General features: G+C 42.6%; 1 protein-coding gene across 1 annotated transcript; it reads left to right on the forward strand.

Annotated features, from left to right (window-relative positions):
- The first annotated feature begins 1916 nt into the window (after nt 1–1916).
- On the forward strand, nt 1917–18189 carry SHISAL2B (shisa like 2B). The gene is made up of 3 exons (XM_084801339.1): nt 1917–2293; nt 6283–6440; nt 17998–18189. The coding sequence occupies exons 1-3, from the start codon at nt 2103–2105 to the stop codon at nt 18129–18131; spliced, it is 483 nt and encodes a 160-aa protein (XP_084657465.1). The 5' UTR covers nt 1917–2102; the 3' UTR covers nt 18132–18189.
- Nucleotides 18190–21678: the final 3489 nt, after the last annotated feature.

The following is a 21678-nucleotide window of genomic DNA, read 5'->3' on the forward strand; positions in this document are numbered from 1 at the left end:
CCCAGCTTTAGATCGATGGGGCACAGCAGCACACGCCTGTAATCCCAACACTGTGGAGGTGAAGACAGGAATATCAGGAGGTCAAGATTACCCTTGACTACACAGCAAGTTCAAAGGCCACTGAAACCAGTCTCAAAAGTAAAATAACTTGAAGGCACATTTATCAGAGTGGGGAATATGCTGTTGAGTTACAGGGGTCTCTCTGGACTCGGGAATAGGAAGGGATTGACATGGTGCAGGAAAAACAAACAAACAGAAATCATGAAGCCATCCACACTTTGTCAAACCCTTGTTTGTAACTTGCTCTGGCCTTGTTTTACTCTTTAATGTTCATTAGTTTCTTTCTTTCTTTCTTTCTTTCTTTCTTTCTTTCTTTCTTTCTTTTTTCCTTCTTGTGCACATGATGGAATTGTGGTTCTTTGGAAGAGACCAACCCCAGCCATTACTAATTCAGGTCCAACCTCTGGCCGAATCTGTGGCATGCTAGGAACCAGATTTAATTCCCTTCTTTCAAGAACAAAACAAACAAAAACACAACACAGTGAGTTCTGGCCATGGATATGGCATACTGCAGGGTGGTGGGGTCTGAAAGGGGAAACAGGTGAAGGAAGCCCCCCCACCCCCCACCTGGGGAAAGCATAGCTACAGTGTAGGCAGGGAGAATTCTGGTGGAGCTCAATGGGTTCTGAGTTGACATTGTGAAGCTGAGAATCCAGGGAAGCCATGGGTGGTTTCAGAACATGGCTCCCGTGAGGAGAAAATTGGGGTGACAGGAAAGAGCCTGTAGTCTAACTTTGAAGGTCACAAAAGTCTGCAGCTTAGTACTGATCTATATATATCTGGGCGGAAGCTATCTGAGGCTGGGGGTGAGGGGGGAAATCACTGAAAGGAGTGGAGGGAGAAATCCTCAGGGTTCCTACAGATCTGGAGATATCTGCACAGGGGCGGGGGAGGTTGCCACCAGTAGTAAGCTTTGCAAATTCATGAAGTATGGGCTGGAATATTCAGAAGGTACTGGTCTCAGTAGGGAAAAATTTAGTCCTCAAGTCCATGCTGGTCCTGCCTAACAAAGCTTTAAAACAACCTAGAAAGAATCAAGCCGTCTCCAAATAACTGCACAAAAATATCCAGTCCACAAGTTCATCATGTCTATCTTCCAATCAAGGCCTCGGCCAAACCAAAGGTGCTGGGAATTCTGCAAGCACTAGTCTCCTACTAAGGCTATTGTTATTTTTGTCCTTATTCCCCACCTCCCATCCCCTGTATTGTTTGCCTTGCTACAACAAGCATGCGTCACTACTGTTTCCCCCCCCCCCCCCAGAAGATTGAACAAATCACTTAGGAAAAATGAGAAGCACATGGCTTCTGCACTTCGGAAGTGACTGAAAGTCCTCCCCTTTCTGCTTTGCCCTCTAGAAGGCTCTCACTTTCTTTTCCGCCATCTCTTGCCTTTCCTCCCTTTTCCATGTAGTTTAGGTGCACGTCGGGGGGCGGGGGGTGCCGCTGTATGTTTCAAAAAGCACCTACACTTAGTTTTACTTGACAGAATGTTGTTACTTGGCTTTGAACACTCTCTGCTCTCACTAAAGCTAGTCGAAGGCCTTTTTACTCAGCTTGCTCCCCAGCTTAGATTAAAGCCTCTGTGAGCCACGCTCTGTTTGCCATGTCACTGGGCAAACAAAATGACACTTTGCCTGCACCTGTATAAACTACACCCGTGTCCACCTCTGCTGTTCCCTCTAAAGAGACTCTTCTGATGTGGAGTGAAGAACCTATAGTAACAGGTTATGGATGAAGTGAATGAAAGTGGAAGAGAGTCCTCTGAGAGCAAGGAAAACAGTCGGAGGGAGAGGGAAAAGAGGCAGAGGGCCGGGCCACACAGAGAAAGGGACCACTCAGAGACGAGACCCAGCAGCACGAACAGAGCTCTCCAGCACCGCGTGGACAGCCAGCGGGAGCGGAGCCGAGGGGGGCGCGGAGGCTGAGAGCCCAACTCCAGGACCCCAGATTGCAGGAGGCGCCCAGAGTCACCAGTGCTTAGGACGAGCGCAGTCCGAGCGCCTATCGCAGGCACCTCGAGGTCCTGCGCACGGCCACCCACGATGAGCGAGAGCAGCCGCCTGTGTTCGGGCTACTACAGCCTCAACCACAGCTTCGTGGAGCCCTTCCAGTGCCCGCGGCGCGGAGAAGGGGCCGCGATGCTCTACTGCTGTGGCTTCGCAGACCTCAAGTACTGCTGCAGCGAGCCGGGCAGCTACTTCCCCTACAAACACAGCTACATGTGGAGCCTCAGGTGGGCAGGGCAGGGCAGGGCAGGCATGGCAAGGCTGGGCAGGGTGGGATGGGGCAGGGCAGGGCACGGCTGGACCGGGCAGGGCAAGGCAACCTCCTCCTGGATCTAGGAAAAATGACCAGTGGAAGACACAAAACAGGAATCAGGGAAGTCTTCCAGTACCCGCTGTGATCAGCTCCTTGTGCCAAGGCGCCAGGTTTCTGAATGGTAACTCTGCAGCGGACCCTGGAGACCGGTGGGCACCCTGTGCATCCCAGCCTACCTCAGGGATCACTGCTTGCACCATGAGCTGGAGGCTCAAAGGACAGACTGGAGGTTTAAATTCTTCTTTAGGTGTTTGGTACATTTGAGAGGAGCAGTCAGTGTCACTGGGCAGCTAGACTCTTTAAAATGTGTGTGTGTGTGTGTGTGTGTGTGTGTGTGTGTGTGTGTGTGTGTGTAGTGTGTGTGTGTAGTGTGTGTGTGTACAAGCGTGTGCATACGTGTGTTGGCTTGCGCAGGTGCATGCATACAACTGGGCTTTACAACTTGCTCTTCTTGGAGGCTTGGACACTGGCACTGCCCAACCAGACGGAAGGGTCCAGCATGGTAGGAAAGCTTGAGTTGCTCTGATTACACACGCAGTGCGGCCTCTTAGACACTCTTCCCCTACACCGGAACCATTTGACCATTGCCAGAAGTCAGGAGGCTTTACTTTCAAAGACAAGGCTTTCTTGCTTCTTTTTCCTACAGTCCCACGCCACCCCCCCACTCCCCACCCCCTAATCCCCCCACCCCACCCCACCCCACCCCCGCTGCCGCCGCCTTAATTCTGTTAGTTTTTATGCAGGTATTTTCAGGATAAAAATGCTCCCGCTCAAAGACTGCAAACTTTGACATTTTAAACTTGATTCTTTTGTTTTTCTCTCTAGAGAACGAGTGGAATATTAAGATTATAGGAAAGAATTTCCACTCCCTCATGATAATCCAGAGCTTGGTACACATGTCAGATCAACAGCAAACTTATTTCTTGAGGCAATAAAACCAGTGTTATTTTTCTGTATTGCAAACTTCAATAAAGTCTCCAAAAGGCAAAGCTTCCTTCCAGGAACTCAACTGCCCAAGTTGTGCTCGTCGAGTAAGACAAACATGGCAGAAATGATGCCAATTCATCCTTCATCCTCCATAGATTATCTGGAGGGGGGGGGGTGATGTACTGCCATGTTATTTGAGCTTTCCCAGACAAGCTCAGTAATCCCTCTGTGGGTGTTTGGCAGAGTTAGCAATGGCAGACGCACCTCTAACAGAGACTGGCAATGCTTAAGTCAAACTCAACTGGAAACTGCCCAAGATCTTGATAACTCTAAATAGTCCCGCAGTGACAAGCAGAAGAGGCCATACAACCTTCCCAAGGTTTGTGAGAGCACAAAGGAGGGAACAACCTGCTGGGGGCAAACGGACAGTTAGCTCAGCGTCAGGGAAATAGAAAAGTCACTTTAACTAAGGGCATCGGTTGGCAACATCGAACCAGGGGTTGATTCCTGGGAATTACTGAGCTCTGAAAGCACCACAGGGAGGTAATTTGATCAGAGCTCCATTTCTCTCCTATTCTTTGCTCTTCGATCCTAATTTAAAATACTCCAACTGCGGGAAAAAATATCACAGAAGTCACTAGCTTTGAAGCTGAGATTCCACAGCTGCCGAAGAAAGGCAGCCATAGCTACTGTGAGCGAGGGAGTGTGCTAAGTAGGAGAAGGGTTGCCTGCTTGTTTTGTTGTTGTTATTGTTGTGTTGTTTTGGTTTTGCTCTTGTTTTTGTTTTCTGAGACTGGGTTCCTCTGTACAGTCTTGGCTGTCTTGGACTCACTTTGTAGACCAGGACTACAAACTCGGACTCGAACTCACAGCAATCCGCCTGCCTCTGCCTCCCTAGTGCTGGGATTAAAGGCATGCGCCACCACGCCCCACTGGGTTGCCTGGTTGTCATGGCAGCGTAAGACACTTTGTAACAGCTAGGAAAGCAACTGTGGTGGGATGGTTGGAAGAACCATGGCGCTCCCTTTCCAGTGCCTCTGTCCCCTTCTTCTCTCTCTTTCTCTTCTAAGCCCCTAAATTCAAAGGGGCTTCAGTAACCTTTTCCAGGACTTAATACACGGGGCTTATTTGACAGGACCATTCATGGATGGATGCTGAATAAAGTATGTGTCCAAAAAGACCATTTTGGGAGGCCTCTGTACCTCTATCTGCAGCCACAAAGCAATGCTTCTGTAATGCGGAGCCACGCTTTGGGGGGTTTCCTCCAAACGATGTAGTCTTTCAAAACCCTGGGCATCGAACCTTCATGCTGGCTGTGTATGTTCGGTTTCACTAGATTGACACATTTCAGTTTACTAAATCACCTCTTGCTTCAAAAGTTATTTTCAACAACTAGTCTCTCATTTCAGGAATCTGCCCACATACCTCATTTATCTGCTTTCTGCACAAAATAATACTAAATGAATGACATCCTTATGTGTCTGTGTATAGGAAAGTGAACCTAATCCTCCCTGACACAGTCTGTAGAAGACAAGGGGAAAGGATTTTTTTTGCTTTTGTTTTTTCCTAATCAGTTGCAACCAGTATGGCAACCTCCAAGTCCAAATACATAACTCTGGACCCTGGCGTAACATTTTCTAGACTTCACTATATTGCAGAGCTGGTTGGGACAGGGTCCATGCTAAAAAAAGAAAAAAAAAATCAAGCATAAGAATTTGGAACTTTGCCTCCATCTTGTCAGTAGCTCGGAAGACAATCTCTTGTGTGCAAGGGTGTTTTATCTCACCAAATTAAGGAAAGGTGCAGTAAACAACCTGTCACCTTCAATACTGTCCTTCCTCTCAACGCAGCGATGCTCCGAGCTTCCCTGATCAAATTCCCCCCTTTCCTTCCTTTTGGTAAAAGTCAAGCTTGCCAGGGGCCTAATCCTTGAGAGAAAGCAGAAGCCTGAAGACGAGCCAGGAAGATAATGAAGACTGAGATCATTATTTTTCAGTGATGGGCACTCCAAATCGCTACAGGCAGATCAATCATAAGTTAATTAGTATTTACTTTCACCCGTTGAATATTTTCTACAAACTAGACACATGTAAATACTTAAAAGTGTTCACAACCCGCTGAAGCCTGCTCTTGAATAGCCTAACACCTAATTATGGCTGTTTGCACATGACTCAAGAGACACACATCTGTGTTGAGTTCGGTATAATGCTGCTTTTTCAAATTCCCTCTCTTATTTAACAGTACTAAGTGCACCGGTTTTGAAAACTGCTACTTCAGTGTCTAACCGTATGTATAACCACGTAAATGAATTGCTACAGATGTGGTGTGGAGAAAATGACAACTAGGTGTATGTTTGACTTTTGGAGAAAGGGACATGGGTTTCTTTCCCAGTGCTACAGACCATTGGTCTTATGCCCTTCTAGACAGGAAAATCTCAGTCTTGAATGTGAATTTCTTGTGCATTCTGTAAACAGTTTTCTTTTAATTAAATTCTGTTCTCCTTTGCAATGGTTGTGGCTTTGTATATTAATAAATGGTGTCTTTGATATATATATGTCTATATATGTATGTTTACAAAGAAAAGTTTTATATCTCTATAAATGTTTCCTGACTCTTACAGAAGCAAGTATCTCCCTGTTTATCTTTTATTTGTGAAGCTGAGCTTTCAAAGATGTGGTATTAATTTGGTTAACTTGATTTACTGGACTGAGATATTTACGAAGTTCCTAAAAGAATCATGTGACCGTTGACTTGTCTCAGAGATGTCATACTAATATTAACATACATGTTTTAAGGATCCTTTGACGCAGTAGACAAAATATGACAAGAATTCAAGGTGACGGTTTCGATCACTTACGTTTATGGTGAAACAGAATTCAGTTACGAGTGAATGAGAGCAGGAACGAGCGTTGGGCTCTCTGGTCCAGCCTGAGCGCACAGCGGTTTGGATGACGTGACCTGTTTCTGTTTTCTCAGTATTGGTGCTCTGATTGGATTGGGAATCGCTGCCCTTGTCCTGCTTGCCTTCGTCATCAGCGTCTGTGTCCTTTGCTATTTATTTCTGTACACAAAACCTCAAAAGTTAGACAACGGCCTTAAACTTCAGCACCTAGAGGCGTCTTCTGCTTTAGAAGGTAACCTGAATCTATTCTTTGTAATCAATTACTCGTACCACATCGAAAAGAGTAACCCGTAGCTGGGTGATGGAAAACACTGTTAGAAATGAATGTGCTTTTAAAGACTCGGTTTAGGACGATGTATCCTTGCAAGAGCTGATGTTGAGTTGGCCTTAAGTGATGAGAGTCTGGGGAAATTGTGTTCGAGGGAAATCGTCAGACTATGAATGTCCTCGTGGAAAGCAAGCCAGTGGACCAGTAAATTCACTTTGGTGTATTTAATTCTCCTCTAGTTATCAACACTTACTCCTCTTGAAAATTTTACATTTTGTTTTTCTTGGGGAGCCAAGGAAGTCAAATATGTAAGACAGCAAAATGCCTGATAGGACTTTCTTGGTGCTGTGTTCTAGACTGGTCAGTCAGTGATCGGAATGGCACCTGGTGTGAGGAATCAAGGGGGGAGTCAAAAAGTATTCCGAGGTTCGCAAAGCCCCTAAAAGAATAAATGGAATATTCTCTGCTGCCGGATAGCCCACAAACTAATTAACTCCATTGGTATATGTATATGTGCACAGTGCAGCTGTAAAGTAGAAAGACATTTTATGTACCATTTATAGACTCTGTGCCTCCTTATCATCTCATTTATAAGGTAGTATATAGATGTCAGTTGTAATCATATTATAAAGCTATGGAAAATTTTGTGAAAACTGATTTCTCTTTGGGTATTAGAAAACACTAATCACAAATTTTGACATGTTTGTATTCAAAACATCTATATTAAAGATTATGTAAGTAACAATATATAAATTTAGGGTCTATGTTGCCATATTTAGAATGGCACACAGGTGTTTATTGCCTCTCATTTGAAAATAAAAGGGAATTTTTTTGTTTTAATTTGGAAGGAATTCTCTGCTCACTGGCTGTATTTTAGCTGAATGGTGGAATCTGTCATGCTTATGAAGTACCTGCCCTGTGACCTCATCAAATACGTCACCAACACGGTGTGCCTGCTTCCTTTAGGGAGAACGTCCCCTGACCCCCCTCACCCCCCTGCCCTGCCCCCAGCATCTTCTTGTCACAGCACAGTGAGAGAGTGGGAGAGGTCCCTCTGGAGCTCTCTTCCCAAAGCCCTGGTAACTAGGGGTCAAATGGAGAGGCTCGGAGCTGAATTGAACTCACATGACTTTGACCTAGTTTCTCCAGGAGCGCAGCCGCGCCATTGATTGGCGGTTACCACAGAATCAGGCTGCAGCACTAATTATTGTCTCATTTGCTTAGATGATTCTGGTTCTGGGTTGTTTTCTGTGCCCAAGAATCACCTCGGGACCTTGTTAAAAAATACAGCATCTCAACCCCCCCAGCTTTTTAAATAAGCGCCTCTTCTTGCTCTCCCTCTCTCCCTCTGCTCTTGCCTACTTTCCACAGAGCAGCCACACGGAGACTGCTAAAATCCAAGTTGCCCTTCACACTCAAATATCTCCCCAGCCCTCTCGGTGGGCACAACACCTCTGCACTGGGACCTTTGGTACTCTGTACCTGTGACCTTTGGTGGTTGGCTCTCGAGGTCTTCCTTTTTCTCATCTCCTTTGCCGAGCCACATTGGGCCCTTTGCCATTCCCTGAGATACTCAGTCAGGACTGCGGGCACCTGCTGCCGTCATTTCCTCAGACAGCTGTGTGACTTAGGGTTTCATTAACTTTTTCCTGAGAAGGCCTCTTCCCAGGAGTCCCTCCTTCCCTGCGCAGTCTCCTTCTGCTCTTCCTAGTCAACGCCCCCCCCCACAGCACTTACCACTAACATCCTCTACATTTGACTTAACTTGTATCTATCTACTCATCTATTTCTTATCTAAAAATTTTCTACACTCTGACTAGAAACTAGGTTGTAGCAAAGCAAGCTTTTGTGCCATGTTTGCTCACTGTGATATCCCCGATGCATACAATATTCAAACATTTCTTGAATGAATTGACTTGACTAGGCCCTGTATCTTTACTGATCTAAGGAATGTGTTTTGTGAGACACTGACCAAGTGTCAGCAAACATGCACTGAGTGTCTTTTATATAGTGCACTATGAAAAGTAAAAGTGGTTACCTTTTCCAGTTTAGTTCAAGGACTATTGTAAAAATTCTGTTTCATCTTAGCTCTGTGAACCCAGAAGCAGAATTATTGGTATGTCAATTCAGATTTAGCATGTTTTCTTTTGCTATTTAGTGGATGAAGCCTGTTAACGCAATTCTTATAAAATTAGATGAGACTGCTTTCTTGCAATGAAACATCCTCACTTTGTTCTTCACAAAGAGTATTTGTACCAAGGTGGGAAATTAATTTAGTAGACCTTTCCTGAGTCTGGCTATTAGAAAACAGCAGCATACAAAATGGAGAGTAACCAGTGACTTCCCTTTGCTTTCAAAGGAGGTGACTTTAGTTCTATGAGGGTTTTTTGTTTGTTTGTTTGTTTGCTTGTTTTTAAAAAAAATCATAGTGTAGAGCACAAAACAAAATAGGTAACCCATATGCCATTGGAATAGAAAAATGGGTTCCTCTGTAACCCTTTGAAATGATGATTAAACACTGTACACTTTATTAAATATGAGTGTTCCATCCCAGTGTTTCAAACACCTAGCAAGAGATGCCATTATTCAAGTTATGGGAAGACAAACTAAGAGTATTATTGCATTTAAAGAAAGTATTAAAGGTTAGAAACATAGGAAATGTTTGCATAACTAATTAGGCATATAAATAGTACATCTGAGGAAAGCTGATTTCATCCATTAGAAACTTTTTGGCTGGGCATGGTGGCACATGCCTTTAATCTCAGCACTCAGGGAGGCAGAGGCAGGTTGATCACTGTGAGTTCGAGGCCAACTTGGTCTACAAAGGGAGTCCAGGACAGCCAAGGCTACACAGAGAAAAGAAAGAAAGAAAGAAAGAAAGAAAGAAAGAAAGAAAGAAAAGAAAAGAAAAAAAGAAACTTTTTGTTTCAACATTATCTCTTCTTAAAAATGCATCTCACAAGCCAAGTATGGTGACACATGCCTGTAATCCCAGCACTTAGGGAGGTAGAGACAAGCAGATAGCTGTGAGTTTGAGGTCAGCCTGGTCTACAAAGCCAGTCCTACAAAGCCAAGGCTACACAGAGAAACTCTGTCTCGAAAAACAAAACAAAAATGCGTCTCACATTATTTTAATTTCTTAAAATTATCACTTTTATTTTTCTGAGATTATAATAAAATTACATAATTTTCCTCTTTCATTTTCTCCCTCAAATCCCTTCCACATACTCCTCCTTGTTCCCTTTCAAATTCATGTCCTTTTTCCATTAATTATTGTTACACACACACACACACACACACACACACACACACACACACACCTAAAATTGTAAGTACTACCTGCTCTTTCTGTGTAATGTTACATATACACATGTTTTCAAGGCTGACCATTTAGCCTTAGAAAACCAATTGATATGCTTTTCCCTGGGGAAGATGATTTAGATTAATTTCCGTAATAGAGACTTTTTTCATTACAGGCAATTTGAACAGCCTAAAATGAAGTGTGTTCTTGCACATATTACAATGGACATAGGAGCCTGAATCTGTTCTTTTCCTATAAATGACAACAGTGTACATCTAAAATAGGCCAATCATAGATTACACTGCCAGGATTTTTCTTTAGCCTATTTTTGTTTCATTATATTTCACTTTTAAACGTACACGGTTTAAGGCTTTCCTGTCTTTGAACTGAACTTGAAAAGGCAGGCAGGTGTCTTCTAGCCATGGCAGTGGACGTTAATGGCATAACCTTTCCTGCCCACGCTGTACAGAGCACCTCTCACTGAGCAATTGGTGGGCTTTTAAATTGTCCTGTAACTGTTCTCTCCTTTTTAAACTTTTGTGTTTTGGGTTATGCACATTTCAAATACTGTGACCTGTATTGCTTTGCCTCGGACACAAAGTTCCCAAGCAAAAGATGGCTGTGTGCAGACAGTCCTAGAGGCGAGGGCCCATTCAAGGCTGTCAGAAGAATAGTCACGGCAGAAAGCCAGAGAGGCCACGCCGTAGATCTCCGCTTCTTGAGTGTTTCCATAGTGAAGTTCTTACAGGCATATCAGACCTGCGGCCAAGGCCCCCCCCACCCCCCACCCCGCATTCTCAGCGCTAGAGTGGGAACGGTCTACCTTCAGCCTCGTGAGCTTCAGGGCTTAACTGTTTCGCATTTCGCTTTTAAAATTTATAGGAATTTTCAACTGACTACATAGTGTAGTGCTTGCTCTATTATAATAACGACATCCGTGATTATAATAACGACATCCGTGACCCACGTCTAAGTAAACTTGCTGCTTCTGGAAGATAAAGCCATGCACCCTGAGGCTTTGAGTGGGTCCTGTGGAGGTGTCGGGAAATGATCAGTGACAGGGACTCTGGGAAGTGGTGTTTCTGATAAAAATGAGAAAGGCAGTGTTAGGACAACTGCTAGGAAGAGATAATACAATTGTATAGAAGTAATAAACACCCTCAAGCTGGTATTTGGAGGTCGCCTCGGAAAGATAGAAATGAAAAAGGGGGGTAGGTAAATTAGCAGTAAGACACAGTTACACAGGAAAAACAAATAGACAGACAAACAAACAAAACCCCACAAAACAACAGCAATAACAACAACAAAAACCAAAACCCTGCAAACAGAATACAGAGAGTGAACTGGGGGGAGAAAATCACATAATTGTTTACTGTGCCCGTGAGCATAATAACTTGAATGAAATGCTCTTGTGTTTCTTAGAAGATTCTCTTGTTTCCTCAGAAAGGAAACTTTGTTTCTTCTTAGTTCATTGTAGGAACACTGGAACTACTGAGAAACAAACAGATGCTCTCAGCACAGAGGTGGAAGATGTTAGCACTGCCGTGAATATCCTTAATGGAGAATTTCCTATGTATCCACAGAGCACGTGTCTCCCTCTCCCTCTCCCTCTCCTTCCTCACTCCTCCTTAAAAAAACAAAACAAAACAAAACCTAATGGTTGCATTTTTTTAAGATTTTTAAATTTATTGCATATGAGTGCTTTATCTGCAGAAGAGGGTATCAGATTATATTATAGGTGGTTGTGAGGCAGCATGTGGTTGCTGGGAATTGAACTCAGGACCTCTGGAAGAGCAGGTGGAGCTCTTAACCACTGAGCCATCTCTCCAGCCCCGATTGCATTTTTCTTTGCCAATAAACAAGTGCTCTGTCATTTAACCCACTTAATACTTCACAAAGTGCCGTGTCTTTTGCTGGTGATCTTATCTCGCTCTGAGAGAGGAGTTCCAAGGATTTCCCTCTGCAGATTTACTGTTATTTTGCTTCATTCTTTCTATTATTGGCAATTTCTGCATGTTTTCTGAGCTATATGACTTTTGAACTATCACATCTACAGAGATCCTGAGCACAAAGATACTTGCTCTTGTGTGAACCCTGCCCACATCAGCAACCGCAACACTGATGCAGCGACATCCACTCTGGTGTTTTATATTAATAAAGATTTTCCAATCTCAATAGCTAATTTTTCTTATCTTGGATCTGGCCCAGGATTACATTTTATGGATCTATTTCTTGTTTTCTTCGTCCTTCAATCCTCAGCCTGCCTTTCAGTCTTTCTTTCGGTTTTGTACCCTTGGCAGTTTTGAAGAGAAAAATCCAGATATTTTTGTACAGCGTCCCTCAGTTTCTGTTTCTCTGTTTTCTCAGGACTAGAGAGAGAACTTTTTTTTTAAAAAAAGGAACACACAGAAGTTATAGTCTCCAAGTGCCCCAGGCAGCACACAATCTGAGTTGACCTGATTATTAGTGATATTAATTTAATTGCAGTGAAGTATTTGAAACTATGAAAATATTCAGTTCCTCTACATTTTTACTCAATCACTCTTTTCTTGTTGTTGTTGTTGTTGCTATTGTTGTTGTTTTGTTTTGAGACAGTTTCTCTGTATAATAGTCCTGGCTGTCCTGGACTTCTTTTGTAAACTAGGTTGCCTCTGCCTCCTGAGGGCTGGGATTAAAGGCGTGTGCCACCACGCCTGGCTCTCAATCACTGATTTTTTTTTTTTTACAACTGTGATCACAAAAATTGTGATATTTGTAAATGACAATTTTCTACTCGCTTACAGCTTCAAATTTCACTATTTCACTGGTCCCGTTTCTTTATCTTAGTCCTTTGTGCCACTGAAACAAAATCGTTTAGACTGTATAGTTTATAAAGAAAAAACATTACTCTTTATAATCCCCAAGGCTGTCATCAGTGAACTCAGCACTGGGTGAGAGCTGCTCTCTGCTTCTGAGTTGGAGAGTGCCATGTGCCATGATGCTGAGTCTTCTCATGAAACAGAGAGTGGGCATAAAGAAGTCAGCTAGCTCCGCCCAGCCCTTCTGAAGGATTGCTAGCTCCACCCAGAAGCGCAGAACTCTCATGGTCTAATCACCTCCCGAGTTGATCAACTCTTCATGACTCGCTGGTTTGGTTTCATATACCTTTTGGAGGAACACATGCGTTCTAACCTTAGGATTGCCTATTCATTTTAATAGCAGTATGGACTCAAGGATTTTAAGATATTTTTATTATTGTTGTTCATTCTGACCCATGAATGATCTTATTGTTTGGTCAGTGGACACTTTTTAATTTATGAGTGTGTGTGTGTATGTATACACATATGCATGCAGTATATGCACATTACATGCCGAAGCCAGACGTAGGCATCTAGTGTCCCTACTGTGTCAGGTTTTGACTTACCTCCTTAGAAGATGCTGGAGCTAGGCTGCTGGGCAGCAAGCCCAAGTGACTCTCCAGTTCCATCCTCTATCATGCTGAGTTTAGAGGTATACACAGGACCTCGGCTTTTTATGTGGATGCTGGGATCCAAACTTGATCCTCGTGACTGCACAGAAAGCCCTCCTAACCCCTGAACCATCTCTCCTGCCATCGAGCGAACCCTTTTAAACTGTATTCTATGTCCATTTGAAATTTGGGAGCACTTTTGTTGTTGTTGTTGTTGTTGTTGTTGTTGTTGTTGTTGTTCTCCAGGACCTTTGGTACTTTTCCTGTGCAACCTTGTAACCTACCATTTCTTTTAAGATGCCTGGTTTATTTCCGTTGGTAACAGTTTTTAAAACTCAAGCCCAGTGCAGTGGTGCCTGCCTGTAGTTCTAGCATTTGGGGAGGCAGAGGCAAGTGGATCTTTGTGTGTTCAAGGCCAGCCTGGTCTACCAACCAAGTCCAGGATAGCCAAGGTAACACAGAGAAACTCTGTCTCAAAAAACAAAAACAAACAAACAAACAACAACAACAAAAACCAAAAATAAATAAATAAATAAATAGTACCAAGTGTGGATATACCATATTTAGTTAACTTACTGACTTTTATTTCCACCATTCTCTTACAGATACGTTGAACATCTAAGTATTTTCTTAGCATAAACCTTTAGCAGCAGAATTCCTAATCCGAGTGTTCACACATATCAAAAGCTGTGGTTAGAGTTTCCACCTTTCTTCCAGAAAATTACTCCTTCATATTTACTTGCTTTTCCACAATCTCTGTGGCCTCGGGGACTGTTATTTAAAGATATCTATTACAGTAATTTCATAAAAGTAGTATTTTTCAGGTTTACCTAATTAGAAATTTTTATGTTTGGCATTTCTTCTGTGGCACAGTGCTTCTTTTTAAACCATTTTTTTCCCATGAGATTATTCATTCTTTCATAGATATTGCAAGTTTTCTTCTACTGTACTTACATACATATGTGTATTTAAAACTTAAATAACTTTGCAGAAGTGAAGTAGGAAATCTGTCTCTTTTATTTTCCAAATGAGTCAGTTCTTAGGTATCTATTAGTCAACCTATCTTTCTATTGTCAACCTAAGTGGTCACTTGTCAAAAACGGTTATATGTACTAAGGTCTGTTTTTAGACTGTGTTCTGTTAAATTCGTCATTCCGACTATTCTTAAGCTTTGATAGACTTCAAAATTACTGCTGTTACACTACTTTAACATCAAGAACCCGTCTCCTTCTTTCCATTAAGCTTCTTTTAAAAACATCTTGGCTTTTTGTACGTAATGCTTAAGTTCCCAAATGAACTTTTGAATCGCACTCTAAACTTTTGAAACAGTCAAGTGATATTTGGACGGTTTTTATAGGAAGTTTATAGATATATAGGTTTGGGAGCCACTTGCCTAAACATTTACATTATACTCATAAAAAATGCTGAGAAGTCACTAAATTGGACTGTTGACTCTACTTAGTAATATTTTATTTCACAAATGCTTTTAAAGAATTCACTTGTGATATTAGTAGAAAATGGAATAATTTGGACTTACCGCCATAAAAAGCCACTCATGGAGTCTCTTGGAAAGAGACACAGTTGACATACTTCCTCGATCAGGTTGGCTTGCAGATATGTCTGTGAGAAACTGACTTGGTTAATGATTGATGTGTGAGGGCCCAGTCCACTGTGGGTAGCACCACCCCTAGGCGGGTGAGCCTGGCTTGTGTAAGACAGTTGAGTATGAGCCAGGGAGTGAGCCGTGCGTTCTGCCTTGAGTCCCTACACTGAGTCCCCTTGATGGTGGAACCACAATCTGTAAGTATGGACCAAATAAATCCTCTTATTCCCAATTTGCTTTTGGTCAGGGCACAGCAACAGAAGGCGAAGCAGAACAGCAAGGAAAGGCACTTCCTGCTGAGCCTGAGCTGGATCCCAGAATCCAACAGTGGAAGGAGAAACAACTCCCACACATTTTCCTCTGATTTCCACATGCATCCCTGTGACACACACACACACACACACACACACACACACACACACACACGCATGCATGCACAAATGTAAATTTTAAAAACTGTTTAAGCCTCTCATGGATCCTAAAAAGGAACTTTCCATTTAAAACAGTAATCAGAGAATTCCTAAGACTGTTTTAGTTAGAATGTAGAAAACCAAGTTACTCCAAAGTCAGTACCACACAGCATTTATGAGTCCTATACTCTATGCGCTTCTTTAGACTACAGGGTCAAGGAGCCAAAGCCCATGCTGGAAACAGGAAGCAAAACAGAAGTCAGCCTTTCATTGTGAGATATTTGCAAATATTTACTTAAAAATTTAGTAACTATTAACCCATCATGGTGGTGCACACCTGTAATCCCAATATTTTGGAAACTGAGGCAGGAGGATCCTGAGTTCCCACAGCCTGGGCCATGGTGATGCTAATAAGAAATAAAATAAAAACAACCACCACCGCAAAACAACAGAATGAGCCAGGCAGTGGTGACGCATTGGCAGGACCTTTGAGTTCAAGACCAGTCTTGTCTACAGGGTGAGTTCCAGGCCAGCCAGGGCTACACAAAGAAACCTTGTCTCAAAAAACGAAACAAAACAAACAAACACAAAACAAAACAAAAACAACAAAAAGAACCCCAAAAAACAATAAAACAAACCAAAAAAGAAAAAAAAAAGAAAAGAAAGAAAGAAAAAAGAAAATGAAAATGAAAAACAACGACAGCAACAAAATGACTTGGGGTGTGGATTTGATTGTTTCCCAAAGCTATCCAGCTAGCTTAGCAAGTGAAAGCTGTTTTGGGCTCCAGGGAGGCAGCACAGAACGTAGGTTTAGCAGGATGGATAACGGCTGGAAACTTCCATCACACGCCAGGTAGGTGGCCAGGAGATGAAGGCCGGCAGGCGTCCCCAGTATTCTTTTCCAGTTTTGAAATGGCCGCCCACAATGACCCAAGTCCACAATTACATGAGAAGTTGGTCCCTGAGAACCAGCTCTGAAGTAAAGACAAGTTTAACTGTTGTCAGACGAGTATGTTGGCCATAGCTGCGCTAAGAGCAGGTAGAGTGATTTCTTTTGATGAACTGGATTTAGATTTTGCCAAAGGCCATAAAGCTTCAAGAGCCAGCCTGTGATGTACAGGATTGAAGGCAGGCCAAGCTTTACATATAATGGGCAGACTGAAATGAGATAAGGACGGAAACTTGAAAGCTCGGTACAGGGAACGGAACGGAAGAACTGTGACGGAGGGTCTTGGCAATTTGTACTCAACTGAAAAGAGTAGGGATTAAATACGAAAAACCTCTCCGTGTGTAACAGATCCTCGGTGGTTCAACGGCAGTACAGATTTCTTACTTAACATCAAATCTGTGTTGTATCTTTGCACTAGAAGGCTTTATCCCTCCTTGGCTGGATAAGAGTTTAGCTTCTGTGAAAGGCAAACCAAGAAAAGCAGGCTGCTGAGGTGGGCCCTTCTCTTATAACGGTCTCCAAGAGATTTAGGGGACTCGGTCATCACTGGGGCTCTCTATCTGCCCTTTTCCCTATCTCCAATGACTTTAAACCGCTGACAGGAAATCCATTGAATGTGTTTTTTGACTTCTACCTGAGTAAATTCTGGTGTTATCAGGTGTTTACAACCAATCTTTTCTTATTCGAGTAGGAAACTGCTTTGTTAGGTAGGGGTAGCCGCGTTGGTTTTAGAAGCCAACCTAGGAAATTGTTTCGATAAGCTAACATATTTAGAAGGATCTGGAAGCCAAGTAAATATCGAGTCAGGGCTGGGAAATAAGGGCTTTGATAAATGCGGAAGGACAGAGGAACAATTTTAAACACTGGAATGAATTTTGATACATTGTACTATTCAGAGACCCAGTAGGCAGTTTCGAGATTTCTGCTAGCTTTTGCCACGGATGTACATAATGAAAACCAAAGCTGCCGGGACAGAGACAACTCAGAGCATCCAAATGAGCGGGTTAGAAAATAACATCCCGAGATCCCCTTTTTCTATTAAAAAACAAAAATCAAAAACAAAACAAAACGAAAACCATGAAGCAGGGAGAAGGTCTTGACAACCTAATTCAAATATTATAAATTTAAGAATGTGAGCATCGTGTAGGAAACATATTGGAGTCAAAAGACCAACATTAGGTTGGTTTTTGGAACTCTTCCCCCAAAACTGAAACCTTTATTTTTTTTAAATAAATGCTTCTATAAGATACAAAGACAGTAACAAGCCACAGAATGACAGTCCACTTCTTCCTTTGTTAGCTCAAGCGCTGATGGGTGAAGGCCACTCCCCCTGCCTGGCTTTTTATGGATTTATACGCAGTGTGTGAGCTGGACTATGCAATGAATGTGCTCTTTTTAAAAAAACAAAAAATCACAACCAATGTGCTTATGGTGTCAAAGCCTTTAGATTCTTGAAATTATGACTAGCTTTAAGGCTGTTTATTCTGTTTGTATGTAGGCTAGGGACAGTCACACTTTTATTAAGTGAATCTAAAATTGTTACCTCCTTCTGAAATGTGTGCTTCCTCACAGGGTGTGGAGAGAAAACACGGAAATGGATTTCGCATCCCTGTAGACGGAACAGCTCCCTTCACTTCCCGAATGAAGGGCGAAAATCATCCTGAACAGCCTTGGTTCTCACTGATCAATATAGTGTCTTTAGAACTTCCTATTTCCAATACTATTTTAACAACTCAAGCACAGACGTTGAAAAGACAAATTTTATGACACGAGTTTGACTGATTATTAATTCAGTTTTGTGTATTTGCAGGCAACTTAAACAGAAAAACCAAAGGCCTCATTTCAAGTGCAGCATCCCATTCAACAAATGAGACGTTCTACGAAGCAGACGATGTAACTCAAGAAAAAATAATGGACACAACGCAAATCAATATTGCCTATTAGCCAAAAATCTCTGTTTTGAAAGCTTACTGGACAGAGAGAGCATTACAAATAAAGAATGAAAAAAAAGGGAAAAAAACAAAGAATGCATTTTATTTGTGTTTTGTTGTTGTTGTTGTTGTTTTGTTTTAAGACAAAGTCTATCTACATAGCCTTGGCCATCCTGGGACTCACTATGTAGACCAGGCTGGCCAGCTCACAGAAATCCTCCTGCCTCTGTTTCTCAAGTGCTGGGATTGGGATTGAAGGCATGTGACACCACACCAGGCAACAATATATTTTTTTCTTCTTCTTTTAAAACATTTATTATAATTTATTCAGGTTATATCCTAATTGTTATCCCTTTGCTTGTATCTTCCCATCCTCACCCTCTCCCTCTTCTGCCCTATTCCCCTCCTCTGACAGAGGGCAACCTCTTCCTCCATCATATGACCACAGCATATCAGGTCTCATCCGGATAGCCTGCTTCCCTGTACTCTGTGTGCCCACTGGGCCTCCCCACCAAGGGGAAAGGATCAAACCAGGGGTACCAGAGTTCATGTCAGAGGAAGAGTGCATTTTAAAATCAGCTTCCAACATCATTTCCCCAAAGTTTGCTACTCACAAAGCAAGACCAGCGGCAGTTTTAATTAATTCATTAATTAAACACTCACTAAAGTTCTGAATAAATGGGGCTGGATAGATGGTTAAGAGCACTGTCTGCCCTTCCAGAGGTCCTGAGTTCAATTCCCAGCAACCGCATGGTGGCTCACAACCGTCTATCCTGGGATCTGATGCCCTCTTCTGGCCTGCAGGTGTACACAAAGACAAATCATTCATATACATAAAATAAATAAATACACATATTTAAAAGTTCTAATAAATGCTCATATGCATAAGTTTACATTGTCAGGCTTCTGTATGACACGAAACTATGCTATTTCCTCAAAATAAAGAGTTTAGCAATGGCAGAGACCAATTTCAGAGAAACAAAATAGGTGGCCTTGCTTTATTACTAACATTTCACAATTATTTAATATATGTTATTACTGTTAGATAATACTGGGTAAGTAAATCTTGGGGGACTTGTCTCATAAGTCAAAGGCTCCCAAGTCTCATGGAAATCAATGTTTTGGAAGGATTTTATGTGCATGTGCATGTGTGTGTGTGTTTGTAACAATACATTATTACCTTCACGAAAGATAATATTCAGCGGCAAATGTATCACCACACAATCTGTACAATGGGCACTTCCCGTATTGCCAGTATACAAGACAGATTCCCCTGTTGGGGATGTCCCCCGAGGAATGTCTGAAATCCAAGCTATAAAAGAAGTTTGAATGCCAGCAGCAGGCTTGCCTGGCACCTTCGGCAGTTCCTGCTGAAGCAGCTCACCGCTGGCTTACGGCATGGTGCTCCCCTCCCTTGGATCAACTGGTGTGTCGCTCTCTACCTTGAAAGCAGCAGGCACTTCATAAGTTGACACAAAAGATTAAAAGCAAGGAGGGTTATTAAACTGTGGCTCAGCTTCTACATTGAAAAACATATTTCAAGTGATTTACTTGGATTTCGTAAACAGTGGACTTCCATCTAATGCTACCATCTTACATAGTGTGTCTCAACCTGTGGGCTGTGACCACTGTGAGGGTCAAAGGACCCTTTCCCAGGGGTTGCCTGTGACTAATCATCTGAAAACACAGATACTGACATCACGATTCATTTCAGTAGCAAACTTACAGTTATAAAGTGGTAACAAAAATAATTCTATAGTCAGGGTCAGTAAAGGGTTGCAGCAATAGGAAGGTTGAGAACTATCATGGAACAGATCAAAAACAAATTGTTTCTGGAGCTTATACCTCAAAAAATTTTTTTTCATGAATATATCTAATAAGATACTATTTGGGCCAGGGAATATGGTGGTGCATGCCTTTAATCCCAGTACTCTTGAGGCAGAGGCAGACAGATCTTTGTGAGTTTGAGACCAGCTTGGTCTACAGAGTCCTAGGACAGCCAAGGGTGTCCACCAAAGTGTGGAGAGAGTTGGGAAAGGACCAGAAAACCTGCTGCCTTGACATACAGGAGTCGGTATATTCCTAGATGGTCATTTCAGATAGATGGCTAGGTGGAGAGCGTTTAGTGGCGGCACAGGCACAGCTTTCCTTTGGTTGCTGAAAGGCAAGAGAAAGGGGCCATAAAGACACCAAGAAGAGGAAATTTAGCTGAGTGGTGGTGACCCACACTTTTAATCTCAGCACTCAGGAGGCAGAAGCAGATGTATCTTTGTGAGTTTGAGGCCAGCCTGATCTACAGAGTGAGTTCCAGGAAAGCTAGAGCTGTTATACAGAAAAAGACTGGAGCCTATGCCCTCCCTATTTGTGGGAAAGGCAAAATAGAGCTGTGCATGGCTGTATACACCATAAACACTGTCCAAAAGGAGGGAACCTGGACCTCAGCCATGGGGACTGAGTGAGGGCGGAAGGCCCTGGCCTTAGAACTGAGGTTACTGTCACTTCTGTTTTAGACACCAACTGTCCAAAAATTTTGAAACCTAGTACAGTGACCAGCTGGCACTTTTAAGACATTGCATGCAGAGGTAGCTCACTCCAAGGTCACCCAAGTGGCCCAAATTATGTGTCTCTCTGTAACTCTGAAACAGGGGTGCTTCAAAATATTAAGAGCAAGCAGCCTTATTTAATTATGACAAAGTCTATACATTGAAAAACATATTTAAAATTATTTATTTGCGCTTCACCAATACCAAGATAGTGACAGTTTTAAGCCTGTCAAGAATAAAGTGAAATAAGAAGTCACATTTTGAAAAAAATGAACATGCATATAAATTCTGAGATTTATCCAGCAGTACAATAAGGCTTTTTTAAAAATTTATTTTGGTTTTAGGAAATATAAGCTATTGCATGATTTATAAACAGAGCATACAATGAAAAAATTAGCTGCTATGTGAACTTTTAATGACAACAATTTCATCTTTTAAAAACCGTACAACAGGATTATGAAACAGATGAGACCAAACCCAAGTAAAAGCCATTTCCTTCCTTCAAACAGTAATGTCTCATGGCTTAGAGAGTAAAAGGTAAGCTCTCAAACACGGAGCCAAAGCCTGGAATGGTGTCTCAGTCTTCACACTCTGTCTTACACGGACACGCCAGCCACACCACACTTCCATTCTTTCCGGGACACTGCTCATTTCGAGGTCATTAACATCTTTCTTCCCCGCATTCGATTGTCAAGAAGTGGCCGGACTCCTCTCAGCAACTTTGATAACACACAACTCGGATGTCATGTTCGCTCAGTAGCCCCTCTAAGTGCTGCAAACTAAGTTAGGCGGCATTGGTGTTTCTCTGTACGAGTCTTTGTGTTGTCCACCACTGTGCTCGCATGGATGCGGTTCCAGCCAGATGCACTGCCAACAGTGGCTTTGTGCACTCTTCAGGGAAGCAGACAATGGCTACCAGTAAGAAATCCGCCACCTGCTTCAAGGCTGATGCTGACCTAGAACCTTACCACTTTAGACAGTTACAAACACACACACACACACACACACACACACACA

The sequence above is a fragment of the Acomys minous genome (genome assembly GCF_964271855.1).
Source record: "Acomys minous genome assembly, chromosome: 11".
Taxonomy (NCBI): domain Eukaryota; kingdom Metazoa; phylum Chordata; class Mammalia; order Rodentia; family Muridae; genus Acomys; species Acomys minous.

Excerpts from the sequence above, each read along its gene's own strand:
- SHISAL2B (XM_084801339.1), top strand. The coding sequence starts at position 2,103 with ATGAGCGAGAGCAGCCGCCTGTGTTCGGGCTACTACAGCCTCAACCAC. Across the intron at positions 2,294-6,282 it reads AGCTACATGTGGAGCCTCAG|TATTGGTGCTCTGATTGGAT; the intron begins GTGGGCAGGGCA and ends CTGTTTTCTCAG. Across the intron at positions 6,441-17,997 it reads GGCGTCTTCTGCTTTAGAAG|GCAACTTAAACAGAAAAACC; the intron begins GTAACCTGAATC and ends GTGTATTTGCAG.